General features: G+C 39.2%; 1 protein-coding gene across 1 annotated transcript in view; it reads left to right on the top strand.

Annotated features, from left to right (window-relative positions):
• dlgap3 (discs, large (Drosophila) homolog-associated protein 3) overlaps positions 1 to 20,706 on the top strand; it is a 196,209-nt gene that overhangs the window by 159,189 nt on the left and 16,314 nt on the right. Inside the window, exon 3 of the mRNA XM_059556480.1 lies at positions 12,049 to 13,163. Coding sequence (XP_059412463.1) covers positions 12,120 to 13,163 — 1,044 coding nt within the window. The 5' untranslated portion in view covers positions 12,049 to 12,119. The remainder of the gene's footprint in view (positions 1 to 12,048; positions 13,164 to 20,706) is intronic.

Raw genomic sequence — 20,706 nt, 5'->3', positions numbered from 1 at the left:
CAGATATTTGTTGTCCCCTGCCTGAAGACAACAGATTGACATAAACAAGAATGATTACAAGGATCATCTGTCAGGCTGGTCATTAGCCAACCAAACCAGTTGTCGCAATTTCTTTTTATTTGGATGGCATAACCAAGCTGAAGCTCTGGTAATTTGGTATGGCTGCCATTTAAGCAAATTGAGGCAATCATTTTAATGCAATTATTCATTAATTATACACTATTGGCATTTCTGAACTACTAATGTTCATCTGTGTCTCTGTCTGTATGAGAGAATTAAAGATAAAACATTTGTAGCTTTGAAGCCATATATATCGGTGCTATATCTGATTTTTGGACAATAATAGAGTTTTAAAGCTGTCATATAATGCAATTTTGTTTTTCCTTTCTCTATGGAGTGTTACAAGCTCTTGGTGCATAAAGAAGATCTCTAAAGTTACAAAGACTAAAGTCTCAAATCCAAAGAGATAATCTTTATAAAAGTTAAGAGTCAACCACTACTATGTAAAACAACTCATTGTAACAAGCCCCCACATGTCTACATAATGATGTGGGAAGATTTGCATTATGCCAGCCAAATGTTCACACAAAGAAAGAAGTAGTAACTTTTATTCCTGTTGTGGCCACAACGCCATGTTATGGACACACTGTGTGTTTCCTTGTGAAAGCGAAGCTACCTTGTTTGGTCTTCCAAAAGAGGACACAATTAGAAATCAGTGGTTAAATTGTAAATACTACTCTGTTCCAGAACAGTTAAAAAAAAAAAATCAAATGTGTGCAGCACATTTCACGTTTCCTGGAAGAGTAGCCTACAATGCCAGTGTCCAGAGTCTGACTCACAGTCTGTAAGTACGTTTTTATATTTAAAGGATTTGCCACTGATGATTAAAACGTGAGTTTTGAGCAGTGTAGAGTAGAGCTTGTTTGTTGTTTCTCTGATCACAAAACACACACACACACACACACACACACACACACATAGATAGATAGATAGATAGATAGATAGATAGATAGATAGATAGATAGATAGATAGATAGATAGATAGATAGATAGATAGATAGATAGATAGATAGATAGATAGATATAGGTTTAAATACAATTATATTTCATTTATACTTAATATTGAATATAGCAATACATGCTCATTACTTTTCTGTTATGTAGCACCCATTTAAAGCTGCAGTCCGTAACCTTTTTGTGTTCAAAATTTACAAAATTGATAAAATAAAAGAGTACACCATGAATCCATTTTCCAAACCTTGTTTTTTGTTATTATAAGTGACTGGTTTGGGTCAGTACCGCTGCAAAGTAGCCCATTACCTGCGTGATTCGACATAGACATAAACAGAGAGAAGTAGCTCCGGCTACAGTGTTCTTGGATGGATAAATAGACAGATAGAAAGACAGACAGACAGACAGACTGCTCTTCAATCTATTTCATGGGGTCTTTAAAAATAAAATTGTTAACTTCGGCTATGCAGGCCTTATTTTTACACCTGTGTGTTTGTGTCTTTATACTGTAGTTTGGTTCCAAGAGATGATAAGAAAGCAACCATTTCCACTTTCCAAAAAAATGACTAACACTTGCCTGCCATTTCAGCCTCCTCTACCGCCAACATGAATGGATCAGAAGACACTGATCCAACACACAAGTCCAATCTCACATTCAATGAGCGTCCATCTCATGACTCATGCTGTCTTGGTAGTTTTCTACTAACTTAGTGATTGTACTTCAGTATGACTTCAAAGCCAGTTGGCTGCTTTCTGCACAGAAAGGGCAACCTCCTTGAGCCTGACCAAAAGGAAGCAAATGGCAATCTAAATGGCAATCTAAATGGCAATAACCAATGTGAAATCATTATGAAAATGATTTCTGTTGTACATGAAATAACCCAGTTAATGGTGTAGCCTAGCAACGCAAAGCTTTGGGTGTCCTTGAGAACATGTGTGCAGAAGAACATGCTTCCTCTGGCTTTGGTATGAATTTGAATAGCATAAGATGGTCCAATTCCATCCCCCACTTTCAGATAGGTGGTGTGGCTCAGCGTCCTCATACGAGCACTGCTAAACCAGTGTTTGCTCAGTAAAGCAGTCAGTAAAAAGAGCAGAAAGCTGTTTAAATCCCTCTCAACCCTCTGTCCCACTCATAGTACTAATGGTGCATGGGCCCGTAACATGAATAATGAGTGTAACACCCATTAACACACGAGTACCTGGGCTTATTGTACTCTCTGGGCTGGATAACAGTGTGTGTGAGAGAGAGATAGAAATGAAAAGAATGACTGAGAGGATGAAAGGGGCTGTGTGTGTATGAATATTCAACATATCTCTAGAACAGACTAATAGATCAAAGAGAGTAAAACGGGCCGCTCACGTGATATTCGAAAGTTTCGTACGCACACTAACATGCATTTCTTTTTTTTCCTTTTATTTGTCTTACGCTTTGATAGTGATTTATTTCTCTTTGAAGCCTCATTATGTTCATAAGTATAAGCAGAAACGCCTGATTTATCTGCCGTTAGTTTGGTAACAACCACACTTCTCAGCTGATAAGTGATATCTACAGTATCTCTGGTATTACCAATGCATGTTCCTGTTCATCCCTTCCTTATCTTTTCACAGTATTCTCCCTCCATTTTCTCTAAGCCTAGTTTTTGACCTTCCATTTTGTCCTTCAATGTCTCCGCTCTTCCTGTTTTTCTTCGGAAGCCTTTTTTCTCTGTCTCCCCGGGTGAGGGACTGAAGGGGGTTGGGTATGCACTTGCTCACCCATTCCCCTCTTTTCTTTATGTCTCTAAAAATAAGGAATATGTTTGTATATTGTATTTTATTGAGAACAGAATTAGTCATGTGAAATGATGAGGTGTTAAGACTTCAGAGAAGCAGAAAAGTTCACTTTGCAATCCTTTTTTTGCTTTTCTTCTCACTTTGATAGTCTGTCTGGAGAACGATTGATAAATTGCTCCATCCTCTCTTATATTGAGCACCGGGCTGCCAATGACTTGAGGCACTGAAAGATGGAGAGGAGGTGGGGAGCTGCTAAAAAGATGGATCAGTTCTTTAAAATTAAATAACTATTTTTTTTCTTCTATTTTTAGATGTAAAATCTGCCAGAGGGTTTGATGAAACTGTTTACGTTGCCTGTACTGAAGGAATATTTAGGGTTAAGTACAGGTTTAGCTAAATCGACTGTGTTTTTGGAGTATTTGTTTTGTATGTTTTTGGAGTTATTGCAATTTAAAATAACTTTTCTATTTTAATATATATTAAAATGTAATTTATTATGGTGATGGCAAAGCTGAATTTTTTTACAGACTTTAATCCTGTCTACAGTACCACATGAACCTTTAGAAATTATTATAATATAGCCTACTGATTCAGTGCTCCAGAAATCTTTCTTATCATTATTATCAGTGTCGAAAACAGTTGTGTTGCATAATATTTTTATGGAAACTGTGATGTTGTTTTTTTTTAATTCTTTAACGATTTGACTGCGGCATGGAAATGCTTCACTGCGGTGTTGTCAAGCCCGCCAGCTGCTCTGAAGACAAACCCGCCAGCTGCGCCGTGTCTCCCACAAGTCTGCTGGTCATTCCTGAATCAGGCCCAACACTGTAGTGGCTGGCAGGCTTGACCCTGGATGTTGTGTGGCGCGAGGACATAATGTCAGACTACCGTCTTTTTCACGTCCCATCTCAGACACGTCCTGTCCCATGTCTGTGTCTGTTTCTTTCCCCCACGTGCTCCATGTTTTGTTTATTTCCTTATTTTCTTACTTCCTGCTCCTGTCCTGATTGTGTTATCATTTGTTCTAGGTGTTCCCCATTCTGTTCCGTTTTCCCAGGTGTGTCTCATCAGTTTCAGTGTATTTAAAGTGTGTTCTGCCCCTCGTTTTCCATCCGCAGGGCTTAATTTGTGCCGGAACAAGCCGGATCCGGACGGAAACGCCACCCCTGGAGGAGGGGGATCCGCCAAAATGAGGTGCCGGATCCGATTTCGGAGGTGCCGGATCCCCCTCCTCCAGGGGTGGCGTTTCCGTATGGCAGACTGATATGTGCCGTGAAAAAATTCTTCCAAAATTCTTATTATAATTTGTTATTATTATTTTAAATCAGAGGGTTTTACAAATATTTAACCAATGATAAGTATTTAAATGAACTTGTCAGTAAAACTTCATTACGCCATTGGATCCTCAAGCTCTAAGCAAAACCTCGTCACGTCCCCGACCTCCACTCAGATTGATGCGCGCACACAGATCTCCGCTTATTCGCAAAGCAAGGGTAAACAAATAACTGTTTGAATAGTACAGCATTTTCTTTACTCAAACACTATGTCTGTAAAGGATAATGTCTTTGTGTGTTTGAAGATTGGATAAGTACGTTTTTTGCCATCTAGCCAATATACTTTTGTACGTTTTGAATATCCTGTGCATAAGCACTTTATCGTTTATATCATGAGACATTGGCCAAGTTTACTAAACAACAAGAAAAACTAATCGCCCATATAGCAACAATAAACGTTATATAGCCTGTAAAAGGCGATGATAGCATATAATGCGCTGCACTTGCCTCAGACGTGGAGAAAACACAGATCTCCTCATTCACCGGCCAAAGACTCCATTTGAGCTTGTTTTTCATATAGCCTAATGTCAATTGCACGTGTCTGATACTACACAAACACTGACGATGCAGTTTCCCCCCCCCCCCCCCCTGTATTTTAGTAGAGCCATGAAACTGTTTTATTTGTCAACAACCATCAGGCATCATATTGTGTGTATTTGGTTTCTTAAACTCAACAAACTATGAAAAATAACTCATATAGGCTAATACTCGCGAGGCGGCTTGCCTCTCCCTCCTGTAATCACATGTCGGATCCGTTACCCCGCTTTGTTCCGGGACCTCGCAATTTACAAATTAAGCACTGCCCGTCCGGTATTGTTGTTCTCACCCCAGTGCTACGTGTGCTTTCCTGGTGTTCAGTTCAATAAAGTTATGTCAATTGGATTCTCCTGCATCTCCTCACTCCAGCACAGTAGGCACACGTCCGTGTCCTTGCTGTATTCATTACTTTAATAAAGTAAAATGGAATAATGACCCCAAACTTGTGAACAGAAGCAAAAAGGGCCATAAACATTGCACACTGTTTCAGTTATATAGCCATAAGATGTGAACAAAAGATGGGGTTAACATTTTACTTTTAAAATTAACTTCTTAAGCTCTTCTGTGTGAAGTTGTATCCAATTTACACAGTCCTAAACCTAAAACCCTAACATGACTGTAAAATTATTGTTTAAAGCTGCTTTACAGCTCGAATAAAAAAATAACCAACTATAATTGCTTGTATAAAATTATAAGCTTCACACTCCTGCTATTAAAACCTCAGTGTTTGCTTTTATTATTATTATTATTATTTTTATCATTATTTTTGGTTATTATACCAAAAAAAAAAAATGCTATATGGCGCTTAACTTGTATTGAACTTTCCTTTATTGCATTCTGGTTGAAACAAGAAAGGTCATGTGATTCAATCCTTCATCTTTTGGAGCCTTAATTTCGATCGTTCACAGCCGTAGCCTCTTCTGGATGGCTCTCTTCATGGGAAGAACAGGTTCTCAAAGTCTCTCCTTCTCAGGAGCTGCCAGCCTCACCTGTAGAGAGGGAGACGTAAGAGTGGGAGATGCAGGAGATGTAGATACTGCCCTCAGGGTCTGAATTCTCATTTATCTGTTAGTGTCCATCTCTCCATGCTGGAGGTGAAGGATAGAGCAGGCTGCGGAAGGGATGAGGCAAGAGCTTATCCCTTTGAGAGATGGGGATTTCGAAAGAAATCATATCAAAACCCTTCACGTATGAGGAGTATAGTGTGTAATGGTCTGACTAAGTCTACACACAGTATACAAGAACTGGATTTTTGTGTGCACAGAATTAATGACTTCAGTCATTATATACGCAATACGCATTTTGATCCAATCCTGACTGTTTTCTTTGCAGCAAAAAGTGTAACAAATGCTATTCTAATCCCTTGTCATTCTCTTTCTATCTATGTGGTACTTCTCTGCATTTTTCAATAACTTGCTCTTGCTCTAAAAACCAGCTATATGCAACTAGAACTAGGTTATGAAAGCACGTTTCTAAATAAAATCTCATTCAAAATGTAAAAGCTTGCAGTCCATATAAAGCTGTAACAGGAAAAGAATATGCATGCATTTATGAAGGACTGAGCCATGATATGCAGCCATGCATCTATTTATTTGTACCCAAGGGCTGGAATAACATTTCACTGCAACTAATCACTGATTGAATTGATGTCATATGAGAATTTCTCACATCCTTAACACGCAATGCACCATAATTTTATCAGACTGAAAACATGTATACCTTTGCATCCATTGATTCATTCATTCATCCAGCTGTGCTTGGGAAAAGCATGTTTCCATGTGGAAATCATTGCTTTGTGTGTCATTAGGGTTTAAGGATGTTAGAGCACAGCTTATACTGTTTAGAAATACCTCCTGGGCAAATAATGACCATTGCAATGTTTCCCTCTCCTGTTCTCTCTCTCTCTCTCTACTGTTTTATAGGCCTAAAGTGAATCCAATTTTCTCCTATCAGCTTGGCAATGTTCTCACATCCGTAATGACAACCTCCCAGTCCAATTACAGAAAATTAACGAAGCCTTGTTGAACAATTCTAAATATTTAACGAGAGAGATCTCTACATGCTCGTAGGGCTGAATGGGGCCATCGCTTGGACCAAATGTGCGTAAGGTTATATGAGAAGAAGATAACATTCTGGAAAAGCCTGGGTGGTATCTGCTCTTTTGTATTGCCATGCTTGATTTAGCAAAAGTCACTGTCAGAGCTATTAGGAGGGCAGTGAATGCATTCTTACTTAGTTGTGTGGAAGTCGTACATCACTAGCATTGTCTCTGCGCTGAATTCAGTTCAATTTAATTGGTATTCACCAACACTGACGGCAGAATTTGGAATCTCCACTGTATTTGTAATAAAGGCCCATAGCGACGTGCTTCTGACTGATATTATTGTCATTATTTTAATCACTGTTGACCCATAAACTGTATTTTGGCTTTGAAGGATTTATCTCTGGTTGCTTAATACTGAAGCCAGAAAACAAACTGTGTCCATTTTTTTCTGGCCTGGCAGCCCTCAAGTCCGTTAGCACACACACTGATGCTATTACAACTGACCACATGAGAAGGAAAACACTTACCTTTGCCTACTGGAGGATACAAAACTAAATCAAAAAGATTTTGTAGATAGTCAGTTACACCTGCATTTAAATAAGTTTTAGCCTTTAGTCTCAAATGACCATATGTCAAATGATTATACCTGATGCATACTGTGCACCAAAAATGTGGCCAAAATCATAATTGCAGTCTTTAAAAAGATATCCAGGGTGTTGTTTGAGGCACTTACAAGTAAGTAGATTAAATATCTAAGGTAATCACAATGTAATAAACAGAGAAAACATGAATGCACAATTAAATATCCAGCACTTACTGATATTATACATTTTCATTAAATGCTTGCATTTGGCAGACCCCTTTTTTAAGTTCTTGCTTTTCCTATTAATCAAACTCATAGTGCCATGCTCTGTTTAGAAAGGTTCTTGTATCTTGTATTTTTTAAGTAAAAAAGTGTTTTAGTGTGTAGTGGTGTGTATACGTGAATGTAGGGTTTTTTAAATGCTCCTTATGGCTGGCCTTTGCTTGTTGTATATAGGTAAGGCTGTGAGGGAGACAGGGATAGAGAGACGCATACAGATAAAAGAGAAACAAATAAAGAGACTTATATTGGCTTTCAAGCAGCTGGCAATGAAACAGACAGACAGGCAGCAGCCACATAAACCAGAGTGAAAGAAGTAGGTCAGAACGATGGAGAAACGGAGAGAGAGAAATTGTCTGGAGAGACTCTGAGCTGGTGAGGAGAGGGAGAATGGAAATGATGGGATGAGTTTCATGCCCTCTTTTGTTTTCATCTCCATTTTCATCTCAGGTTCAGGGAGGAGATGGTATGATGATGCCACGAGAGGCAAACGGGGTCCAGCTGGCACCTGAAGTGGTGTTGAGTGACATTGATTGTTGGAAGACTCTACTAAATTACGGAAGACACCAGACTCTGTTATTCATGCTGAGAGATGTGACAGCACCATGCAATTTGATGTACATTGTGAATGTTTGTTCTTTCAGTTTTTCACACACACACACACACACACACATACATGCACGCACGCACGCGCACACACATATACACACACACAAGCACACACTGGTTTCCATGTTTTATGGGAACATTCCATAATGTTTTTCTACTGTACAAACTGTATTTTCTACGCTCTTACCCTAAACCTACACCTAAACCCATCATACAAAACTTTCAGCTTTTTTAGATTTTCAAAACAAAATTGTTTCCTTATAAGGAATTGAAAAAAAGGTTAACACAAGGTCAAAATTTACTCTCATTGTGGGGACATTTGATCACCATAACATAGAGAATACAAGTACACACACACACTAGGGCTGTCAAAATTGCTCAAAAATGACGTTTGAATATTCCCTAAAAAAAATACACGAATATTCGAACTATTCGAACATCTGGTTGCGCATGTCGTCAATGACGCGCATTACGTCAATAACAGGCTAAAATAATACAAAGAGACATAACTACTTGCATAGATAGTCTATTTAAGTTTAAACATATATGACAACGTATTACCTACACAAAAACAAGGAAATAAACTAATGGCCAAGACTGCAGACCTCACGCTCTCTCACCCTCATGTTCTCTGCGCATAATGGTTTAAATGAAAAAACAAATTTTTGTGCAAGCAATTTAAGGTCGCGACTGTTGTCCCAAAAATAGAAGGCTTCATTCAGTGATTGAAACAAATATTATTAATATTAATTGAAGTTTTACAGCATATAGAACTGACATTGAATGCTCCGAGCGAGCTGTGCTGTGGTAAACATGGAACTTTTCCTTGACATGAAACGATAAATAATCAAACCTCGGATCCATTGCTTGACAGAACTCCCCGAAGCGTGCCCCATCCGCGATACTGATCGGTCTCATGTCCTTACAAATGAACGAAATTATTTTATCCGTTATGGCCTCTTGTCGTGTTGCAGACAAAGAGCTTGCGGCGGGCGATGCAAAGTAACGTTAAGTGTCAAGACGTGAATGTTTAGCTGGAGTTCCACCGAGCGCCAACCTCCCGCTCTCTCTCGTAAGGCCAATAAGGAAGTGACTAAAACTGCAATTCATCGACTGGCCGCTTGAGGCTGGCTGCAAAAGGGAGTCAGTTCCAAAGACTACCCATGTTAAAATGCCCAATTTTACAGCAGGAAAAAACATGTTTACAGCCTGGTTCAAAAAATGATTTTGGTCTTAATAGCTAATTTTGCCCTTCATGACAACTGTGAGGGGGGTGAATTTTTTTATAACTCATCCGTTTAAATTATATTAAGACTTAAAGTTCTGCATAATTAAGGGCGTAGCCACTTGAGTGACAGGTGGATTGCCGCTGCTGGCACTGCCATCGTGCTAGGTGGGTGTGGCTACAGCAACTAGCTCCCGCCTTTTTGCCCATTTTTGATTGTCCGGGAGAGTCGCACGGTGACGCGCTGCCAAGATGGCGACGGCCCGCTTTACACACTTTAGGCTTCAAAAACACACTTCAGGAGTCTACGGGTCACGTCACGGACACTACGTCCATGTTTTTATACAGTCTATGAGTTCCACACATTATGCCATGCTCATTTGGGTGCACATTTTTGAGATGTGACCTCATGTTGCTAGTGGAATGGTATGCTAACTGTATCTTAAATAGCTTGCATACAACTTTGTTTCGCGGGTCAACAATTTTACCTCGCTTTCTCTGCTGCGAGTTGGGCTCTGCACTTGCTGCCATCTTCCATGAAGACGCGTCAACTTTCGGCAGTGATGCTGTGCCAGACAGTGCGACTCCTGTGAGGCTGTGACCTGTCCCTGAACCCTCAGGCGCGCTAGCGCGCCCACTCGCAAAGCAGACAAACCACGCCTCTACTACCGCGGGCCTTTTTTTCCACATTTTTTTTTTATTTGAATATTAATTTTCACCTTCGAAATTCGTTTTTTTAAAACTATTCGAATACATATTCGAATTTAGAATATTCGTTGACAGCCCTAACACACACACACACACACACACGTGCACTTCAGAAATCAACAAAACTTATGAATGTAAAAATATTCATAAATTTTCCATCATTCAACTTTCCTTATTTATTTGTATTATTATTAATACTATTTTTTTTTCTTTATATGTTGGATGTGAAGTCTGCAGTAGTTGAATGATATCAAAATAAATAAATCAACTTATAATATTTTGAATTTTTTTATTTAGTTTTTATGTCTTTATTTCTAATTATTTTTTATTTGTTTATCACTCATTAGTTTAAAATATATCATTATCCATTAGCTTATAAAAGGTTCTTAGATATTCATTAGTTTATATTTAATATTTAAAGTTATTGCAGCATCTGCTTTTATTTAAAAATGTTTAATTTAACAAAAATTTGCACAAGATAATTGGCATTTTGTCAATATTGGCATTTTGACTTTTAATGCAGGTGGTTTTAAAGGTTTAAAGTTTTATATCATATGCACAATGCATCAGAAAGCAAAACTAAAATAAAAAAAACCTTAATACCCTATTTAGTTTTGGAGTTATTCCCGGTTATGATAGCCTTTGTTTTAATTTCATTTAACAAAAATCTTTTCAAGTTTAACTTGATTTTACTCTCTTTTAGATTTAATTTACATAATATACATTAGTTTCCATAATGAAGGTGGTTCAGACATCACAACAAGCATTTTAATTATGGTATTTAATAAAAACATGCTTTACTGGTCAATGAAGCCTGTTCAATGAAGAGTCTAAAACTGTGTGAAAATACAATATCACAACCACAGACTTTTCTCAAAGGACCTTATACACTGTCCAAAAATCAGCAGCTAATTTTTTTAAGGTATGTGAGAAAAACAAAGACAAGTTTATTTTGGATGGGATAGAAATAACAAAGTTCATTCATTTCCATGAGGTACAAATTTTAAGTGACTTATTCAGGGAAAATAATGACCTCTCATTCCAATCTACAGTATTCGATATTTAACAAGAAGTGTAAGCACTGTAAGCACTGCTCTGCTTTTTCGAGCTCAGAGATCATGACACAAAGGATCAAGCTAGCTGTGCAAATTTAGCTCATTAAAAGTAACAGTCTAATCTCCATCTAATGATCACCTCAACATCTGTCAGCAATAGCTTGCATTTGGAAACACCACCTGCTTCAAAGACCAGGCCCATATGAACTGCAACCACCTGACAAGCTCAAGCCTTTTTCCGTTTTGCTGTTTCCTTTCAGGCTTTTTGCCCATTTTATCATTGAGATCATAAAATGGGCATAGATTGTGTTGTGAAACAATAAGCAGATTTATCAGTTATGAACATGAACTAGATTAAAGGTTGAATTAGCAGAGAAGCGGCCCTGCTCTGCCAATTGAACAGATTTTGAGAGATAGTGACACAATGATTCACTCCAACAAAGAACCTAGAGTGAATCAAATGAAAATAGCAAGTCATTTTTGCACAGCATTTGCTCACTCTTGTGTGTTCAGGGTCAATGGCAGCGCTACTATGCCAGACGGATTGGAGTGTGCTTGTTCTTAATTGTCAGCTGCCTGGTTGTGTTTGATATTAGAATACAGAACAGCATATGCCTGAAAAGAAAAAAATATATAATTTTCTGAAAAAATAACCATGTATTGGTAGGTTGTTCTCAAAAAGTGTTGATACAACCTTGGTGTTTTTAATTTAGTTCAGTTGTCTTCCATAAATGCTTGTATCAAATAAATAACAGTGCCATCCTTTTTATATCTGAAAAGTCAAGGATCATGTTAGTTTACTGTGTTTTGAGAATAATGCTGATGTTTGTACTGTACACAAACATGTGCTTAACTGTCTCATTTCAATTCTGTCCCTCTCTCTATAGTTGACTCCGGCGCAACCCTGTCGCGCCCACAGCGCCCCCTCTCGGCCCGGACGGCCCACCATGCCCCGGCCATGAAGGGCTACCAGGTGAGTCGCAGTTTGTCGCAACACTCCTCTGGGCCTTGCTACTGCATGCCTGAGGACTGTGACACTGCACGGGACTATATGCACCACCCCGACCACTACCAGGGGCACAATGACCACCCCTACTACCCGCCTGGTGGCCCCCCTGAACCATTGGCCATGGTCCCATCTGGTGGAGGCACTTTCCCTCGGTCACACCCCAGTCAGCCACAACCCTATGACTCCACCTGTGAAGAGTGTGTATCCTCTGCAGGGCATGGGCATAGTCATGGGGCAAAGATGCACCGTATCCCACCAAACCTTCTAGATCATTTCGAGAAACAGTTGCCCTTTCATCCAGATGGCTTCCACACCCTGCAGTACCAACGCACAGCCAGTGGGGAACAACGCAGTGAGAGTCCGAGTCGTATAAGGCATCTGGTGAACTCTGTCCAGCGTCTCTTTGCCAAGTCACATTCCCTAGAGGCGCCTTCTAAACGAGAGTTTAATGGAGCCCGTGGGGGAGAGTACCGGGACAGAGATAAAGGGCACCGCAGTGGTGGCGAGGAAAGCAGTGGACATCATTATTCAGGAACGCACCAGTCTCGTTCAGCCCGTCGGAACAAAAGCCGAGAACGAAGCAAGAGTGGAGACTCCCGCCACGAGTCTCGAAGCTCCCGCCACCGGAGCAAAACAGCTGGATGGTGGAGTTCTGATGACAACCTGGACAGTGACAGCAGCTTTCTGGTCGGTGCAGGTAGAAGCGGACGTGGATATCCCACCGGGCATGAGACCCTGGATGCTGCCATCCAGGAGCTTACCTTGAGGAAATCTAAGGGGCCACCTCCAGGAGAGTGCCTGGCTTGCACCAACATAGCCATGGCAGGAGACAGTGGACACTCTCTTAAAAGGAGCACGTGGTCGGCCATGACAGTCAGTCAGGCTAGAGAGGTCTATCCATCTTCCCGTGGAGGCGGAGGTGGAGGTGCATATGAAAAGGCATTGGTTCCTCTAGAACCCAAAATGAAGGAACGATCACTCCACTATCTGCAGGCAAGTTCTATCTATTTAAATATCTATCTGTTCATTCATCTAAAAAGGCATTGTCATTTCGATTCTGAAGGGCATACAACCCCAAAGGTTGTGAGACAAACTTTAACAACATTTGAGCCCATTTTCAAGTCAGTGCAGTGACCCCAAATTGGCTTCCACTGAGATTTCAATATTTATGCGGCGTCTCTGTTCTCAAATACAATCAGTCTGCTGTCCTTATTGACTTGCAGAGTCATTGCATTGTCAAAAGAATAAATCTGTCTGAGGAGATGGGGATCAGCAGTAAATGACAATTTCTGTGAGTGAAAGAAAAAAATAACTTGATGATTATGTTTGTTATCAGCTGCTAGATGTGAAGAATGGAGGCTGATGCTATTTCCAGCCTCTGTCAGCTCAGTGTGACAGGGGGAAAAACAGATTTTGGAGGATACAGGAAAACAACACATAAACCCTTGACCTTCACAAAACACACTGTGAACACTCACAAACGCTGCTATTGATATTAGCAGCAAGCTGTGGGTTCCATTTCTCCTATTCATCTGCTCAATTGCACACAAAACACTGACATCCTGCTTTGTGATATCAAGTATACAAGAATACAGGATGCTTCTTAGCATCATAATTAAGTTTTTTGTGTCATGTGTGACTGCCTATATGGCAGTGGTTCTCAAACTTTTTGGTTGCGCACCCCGTTTAAGCCTATAAAAAATCTACCACCCTTCCTCTTTCTTGAATCCCCACCCCACCTGAGACTACCAAATAATTTCACTAAACATTATATAAAAAAACTACTGGGGAAATAACACCTGCATCAATTGAAACATAGAAATATATTATAGAGATTATAATCAGTGACGTGACGTCTACACTGGATGCGGCACGGTGCATTGCGACACTACAATTCCCAACGTAAAACTGATGCCTTGTTCTATTTATGACTTACTGACACAAAGTTGAAATGATTTGCAGTGGTTGCTTTGTTGTGTCGACTGTTATGTCTAGTGTAGACACGGTGAGTGAAGCCAAGAGCAAGATATGCCTCATCATATTTTTTGCATTTACCTTTTTAATGACCAGCACCTGCCTGGGTCTGTGCGACTTCATCTATGGCTTTTCTCTTACCTTTTCAAACACCGATCCATCTCCCATTCTAAGTTACGTCCTTTGGCTGTTTACTGTTTTAATTATTTTAGTTTTTCTGATGATGCCCAACACCCACAACCCCAGATTCATGCATGTCGTGTAAATAACGAGAGAGGCAAATGCAGGTCTATGCAGAAACCAAACGACAAAGATGGCTTTGAAGACAACAGAATGCTATACAGTGCAAAGTTGTGGAAAACAGTCTTTGCATCACCTTCCTTTTGAGCCTAACATTAGGAAAGAGTTCCAGGCCGTTTCAGTAAGAATGTGGTCCTTTGTTCACTACATCTTGCAGCGGATTCATTTACAAACAAAGCACAGTTTGAAAAAGGATTTTCATAATGATTTAAATTAAAAGACGCTGTGCCAGTTATATTGGATCCGATAGTAATGTCGCAACCCAAATAATGTATAATGTAGTGTATGTCCTTCTGTTTCCTTGAGGAGCACATAGTGTAATTGGACTCAATTATTGTTTTACTTTTTTTTCTTTGTCTTTCTCTTTCTACTCACACATATACTGTTAGGCTGTTAGACTCACCCACTGTGAAAACATCTACACATGCTACCACAAATACTTATTTATGGACACACACAAATGGGGGAGGAAACTATATCTGACATGAAATCAGGTTAAATGAGGATAACTGTTCTCCTATGCACTCTCTCACACTTCTCATCGAGTGTCAGTAAATGGTTATGTTTCTAAGGTAACAGGATGGAGATTTGGAGCAATGTCTCCCAAGATGCTTTATAGGCCTTTCTTCAAAGCTACAGTACTTTTAAGTGTTTTAGCCATTTGTATAAAAATGTTGTAAAATGAGGATGCTGTCAAACATAATCACATAAATAGATTTTCTTTATCATTTATCATATTAACTAAATCAAATCAACATTTGGTGTGACCGTCCTTTGCATTTAAAGCAGCTTTCTCCCTAGGTGCACTTGCGCATAGTTTTTTCAGGTAGCTTCGCAGGTACTGTAGGTGTCTTGAAGTATCTTGGAGAAATTGCCACAGTTTCCTGCTAACACACTAGAACATAAGATAGAAATAACTGACTTAAAACCATTTTTATGCTGATGAAAATACTAGTGTTCTAAGAATTTTGGCCACCAATGTATATAAAGCTAAAAATAGCGTCTTTTTTAGTTTAAAGCAAACACTCTGTGAAAGGTGTGACTAAACTTTACTAAATTTAGATGGAAGTGGGTGATTTCTGCTGCGTTTTATATATTTTCTCCAAAGTTGTTTGCAAGACACTTTTCTTATAGTGGTATTGAAAGAAAATATCAGGCTGTGTAGGGCTAGTTGTATGTCAAATAGCTTGTGGCCTTCCGGTTATCATTTTTTTTGCATTCATGCTATGTCGCATCATGCCTGGACTCCAAACACCTGGTGCTCAGTGAAAAGAAGACCCGTTTCTGAACAGTATAGACTGAATAGCAGCTATGAGGAAACACAATAAGCATCAGGTGCACCAGATCTCATCTCTTCCTGGTTGCACGTGCACCAGGTCAGCATCATCTCTTCTCAGGTGTTCTGAATAATTCCGAATTATTATGGTCATAACTTATTTAGTTTGGTTAAATAAAAATGTAGATTTAGACTGATTACTCCTTGGCTAACTGTTCAAACCCCTGGTTAAACCCCTGATTGTCACATAGACTATCTTAACGATGTCCGTCCTACCTTGAACTTGGTAGTTGCATTGCTTTCTGATAAGAAATAGTCGAATTGGAATTTTCGAATCTTGCCGATATTCGACTGATATTCGAATCATATGTTCGGGGCGGGGCAAAATACATTAACAAGAGTCAAGTCAGACATTCGACTAACATAATTACTGATGTTAACACACAGGGAAAATGTGTAACGAACACCTTGCAGCTATAAACGGGGTAAATAATGTTTTATGTTTTGATTAACAGATAGCTAACACTTAACGTCTGCAAAACCATAACAATTAACTTTTTTTTTTTTTTTTTTACAATAGTGCTCTCATTATAATGTTAGCAGCATAAAACACTGAAGATGACCAGTAGAGTGACGTATTTGATAGCAAGTTTTTCAACTCATAATTTCATATAGAATATGCTTTGTTATTTATACAACATAACATTAATATTAAGACTTACAGGCTATTTGCAAAAAGGGCCCGAATGCACATGAACATATCTGCAAACTCCTTTTGTGGACGCGTTCTTCACGAAACAATGTGCAGAAACACGGCAGCTAAACTCTAAAAATGCATAGCATTTTAGTATAATAGTCTTCTCATTATAATAGTATGTATATAACAGTCCCAGTCATAGTTAATAATATTCTGCATTGTAGTTTGACCTGCTCGCACTGTGTGCTGAAGATATATCACCGTAGTACTACAATGAAGCGCTTGACTCAAAACTAAATATATATACATACACCGGCTGAATTTTCTTGAAATCACTTGTACCCTACCTGTTCGAAAAATCCAGTCTTTGCCTGTGTCAGTTCGAGTCTTGGTAAAGTTTTAAATCCCTGCCGCCAAGATGCTCCTCTGTCGGTCACGGATGATGGAAAGTGAAACATAAATTAATAGGGGTGGTTGGATTTATTCACGCACTTTAAAATATTAATTTGAAGCTTCTTTCTTTTGAGATTCTTACAGCTTTATCATAATAGGCTGTATATTAACTTACTTTGAGAAAACCAGTAGTTCTATGTGAAATCAGACATTTGAGCTCCTCCATATAATCAAAATGGCATAATCAATAACACCCCACGAATATTCGACTGTTAGATTGGTAGTCGAATCAGGCTCCTCGAATCGAAGCATCTATTCGTCAACTATTCGGGGTCAACACTAATTAATTTGTGCTCCAAAGATGAACAAAGGTCTTACGGGTTTGGAATGAGTAATTAATGACAGAATTATCATTTTTCGTGAACCATTCCTAAAATATCCCTAAAAAGTTTATGCAACTGGCCACAGGTATAAATGGTATTAAGTAGTGTCAAGTGTATCTCCACTGACCACTTGTGATCACTCAGATCATGCATGCGTCATGCATGATCTGAGGCGCCTACTCTGAGGCATGTTTTGTCATATGCATCCACCGTGACCTGCTAATATAGAGGCCACCATATAGACAGAGAACCTGGAAGGAACTGCTCGTGAATGCGCTTGCAAAAAGTGTCACGGAGGATAAGAAAAACTTGAATAAAGTTGATATTTTGTTTTCTTTGTGCACAAAAAGTGTTCTCGTAGCTTCACAAAGTTGAGATAGATGGCAAATGATGGGAGACGGACTATTTTGATGATGTCTTTCATTTTTTTCTTGGCCTTGGCAGTGTTAATTGGACAGTCAATGGGACAGTCTCAAGCCTCCTGCTTTTCATTCAAAATATCTTAAATTGTCCCTGCGTTCCATTCAGAAGGGCTCATCCCTACACCCTAATCGCCTTCAAAGGGTTTACCTTCTGGAGTGAGAGCTTCAAAGGGTTAAACGGTGTAGGAGACTAAACAACTGTTTCTTGAAGTGCCTTTCTGCTTCATAATCATCTTCCCACACGGAGGCACCGTCATCATGCAAAGAATCTGCGCAAAGGATCATGGGAGGCCAAAGGGTTTGGAACAACATCGGGGGGATATATTAATGAAAAAAATTTCATTTTGGGGTGGAGTATCCCTTTAATACCAGGTGTAAACAGAACCTTTGTGTGAGTAGTTTGTAGTGTAGCTGACTATTTTTAACAAAATGGTAGCTTGACTGTAGTATGAATACTTGAAATCCTGAGTAGCTTGCAACTTTGGAAGCTACAGTTTCAAAGTAGATTCTGACATCCAGATAACCCCCAAGTCTGCATATAAACCCCATCAGTGCTCATTCTGTGTTCCATCATGAATACCAACTGGGCCATAGGAAATTAGGTGAGGTCTTACAGTGATAGTTGAAGGCTGAGCAGCTGACTCAGCTACGCTGAGCCTCTGGGGAGAAAGAAACCCAGCTGTGGGATGAAGCTCAGTTGGGGGCTCATCGCAGGAGAGCAGATTTTTGATGTGATCTGATCTGAAGACATGGGGATGAACCAGATGAATCTTCTGTTACAAGTCAGTCGATCGGTGTTGCAATTAGCAGAGGAGCAGGAGGATGTGAAATGTGTCACTATAATGAGACCAAATACCAGGGGCTGTTGGGGGGAAAATACAAGGATGAGAACAATAACACATGTTGCATGGAAGGAATTTGTATTTTTTATGGACAGGGAGATGGGGATTTATATGGATGAAAAAAAGACATTCTTCAGAATATCTTCTTTTATGTCCCACAGAAGAATGAAAATCATTAATTGAATACAGAATTGTCATTTTTGGGTGAACTGTCCCTTTAAATTAAAATACTTTCATTATTTTCTCACCTGCACTTTATTCATTCCATGCACATTATGTTATTTTTAGATATCTATTCATTAAAAGGCCAATTATGTCAGAGTTAAGCAAGAAAAAAAGGCAAGATATTGATGCAGTTACATTACACGTATGTCTTTGCAGGAACAGATATTTTTCTGCTGCATTAAAAGAACAAAATGGAAGTCTGAGGAAAAATGAGGAGAACAATGGAGACACTCAAACCAAGAATTAGACAAATTAATGATCAGCTTCTCCAGAAGAGGCGAATAGAATTCCTGATTCAAAATTATCTTTGTAGTTTTTGTGAACCTAAGTGCATGCTCTCCTGGTGGGCCTTCCTGCATGTACTTTCAAGCCTCTACAATTGATCCAGAATGCAGCAGCGAGGGTTGTCTTCAATGAGCCAAAAAAAGCTCATGTCACTCCTCTCCTCATCAGGTTACACTGGCTACCAGTAGCCGCTCGCATCAAATTCAAGGTACTGATGCTTGCCTACAAGACGACCACTGGCACGGCACCAAGATACCTAAACCCACTGGTTAAATCTTATGTGCCCTTCAGAAGTTTGCGCTCTACAAGTGAACGACACCTTGTGGTATCATCCAAAATAAGTTCAAAATCACTCTCACTGACCTTTTCCTGGACTGTGGCCAGCTGGTGGAATGACCTCCCACTCTCAATTCGTACAGCTGAGTCTTTACTCATTTTCAAGAAACATCTAAAGACTCATCTTTTTCGCATGCACTTAACCAACTAATACTAGCAACTAATACTGTTGGGTGAACTAACACTTTAAGTGTGCTAATAATTTTTTGATGTTTGATTTAATTCAGTATTCCTGCATCCTCTTTGTGAAAACTAACTGATTAACAAAAATTAAACACAGAGAATATGTATACGGTTAAAATGTAAGGACAGCAACAAGTTTAAGAGGGAACATCCTTTTGTTAAACATAGCCACAAACTCCGCCCATCTCACCTTGCCCTGTATTAAAAGAGTTATTGGTTCTGGTATTAAATGTCTAGCCATCCTTTTAGTGGCTGTATAGCTTGTACGACACTATATTTTATTTTATGTTTTCAAAATATCTGACAGGGAGCAAATCTAGAGGCAATATATATATATATATATATATATATATATATATATATATATTCTGCAATAATACGCAGCGATGCTATCAGAAGAGGACATGGCTCTGGAGAGCAGAGTTCATCGAAATAAATAATCTTGCCTCTCCCCTCTATAACCTGCTATCTCCCCACATCTGTGTTCTGTCCATGCTCCAGCTGAGGGGCAGCTCTTGAGTGTGATGACAGCTCTAAATGTACAGCTGGTGCCTTTCATCCCTGTCAGCCAATCAGATTTCATTTTACTCAGCTGCCCTCAGTTCAACCCTGCATACCCTCTGGTTATGCTGTAGCCAGAGAGCCACAACTCTAACAGATTTTTTTTCTTTTTTTTCTGATATACATAAAACCTTTGTTGCAGTATCATTGCATTTTCTCTCATATAAATGATATATAGCTATAAAACAATAAGTTTAGGTCTTGAAATAAGCACTTAGACGTTTTACTCTTTGAATCACTCCAGACAGTCAATCTGTGAATTGGAGATGGAGTTGACTCTTCCTACAAGCTACATCGATACACCAGTAGGTGGAGACAAGTGACTTTCTTATATTGAGTGAGTCATCGAAACATTAACCTTTCTCATTCGTTCAAAGCATTGATTCATTCTAGTACAAAACAAGTAAGTCTTTTAATAATTTAATCATTCGGTTTGTTCAAAAAACACTAACTAATCTTTCTGAGAGAGCCACTGAATCATTCACTCTGATTTGTTCAAAAACACAGATACATTTAAGAATGAAACAATTGCCTTTCTGAGTGAATCAGTGAATCATTCACTCAACCTACAGTATATGTTCAGCAGATTTGCTCGTTCAGAAGTTTCTCAGTATTAGCTATTTGTGTAAATATAAAACAGCCTCATCCCTCATCAGCTT

This window comes from Carassius carassius, chromosome 8 (assembly GCF_963082965.1).
Source record: "Carassius carassius chromosome 8, fCarCar2.1, whole genome shotgun sequence".
Lineage (NCBI taxonomy): Eukaryota > Metazoa > Chordata > Actinopteri > Cypriniformes > Cyprinidae > Carassius > Carassius carassius.
This window is presented reverse-complemented; position numbering and strand designations above follow the sequence as displayed.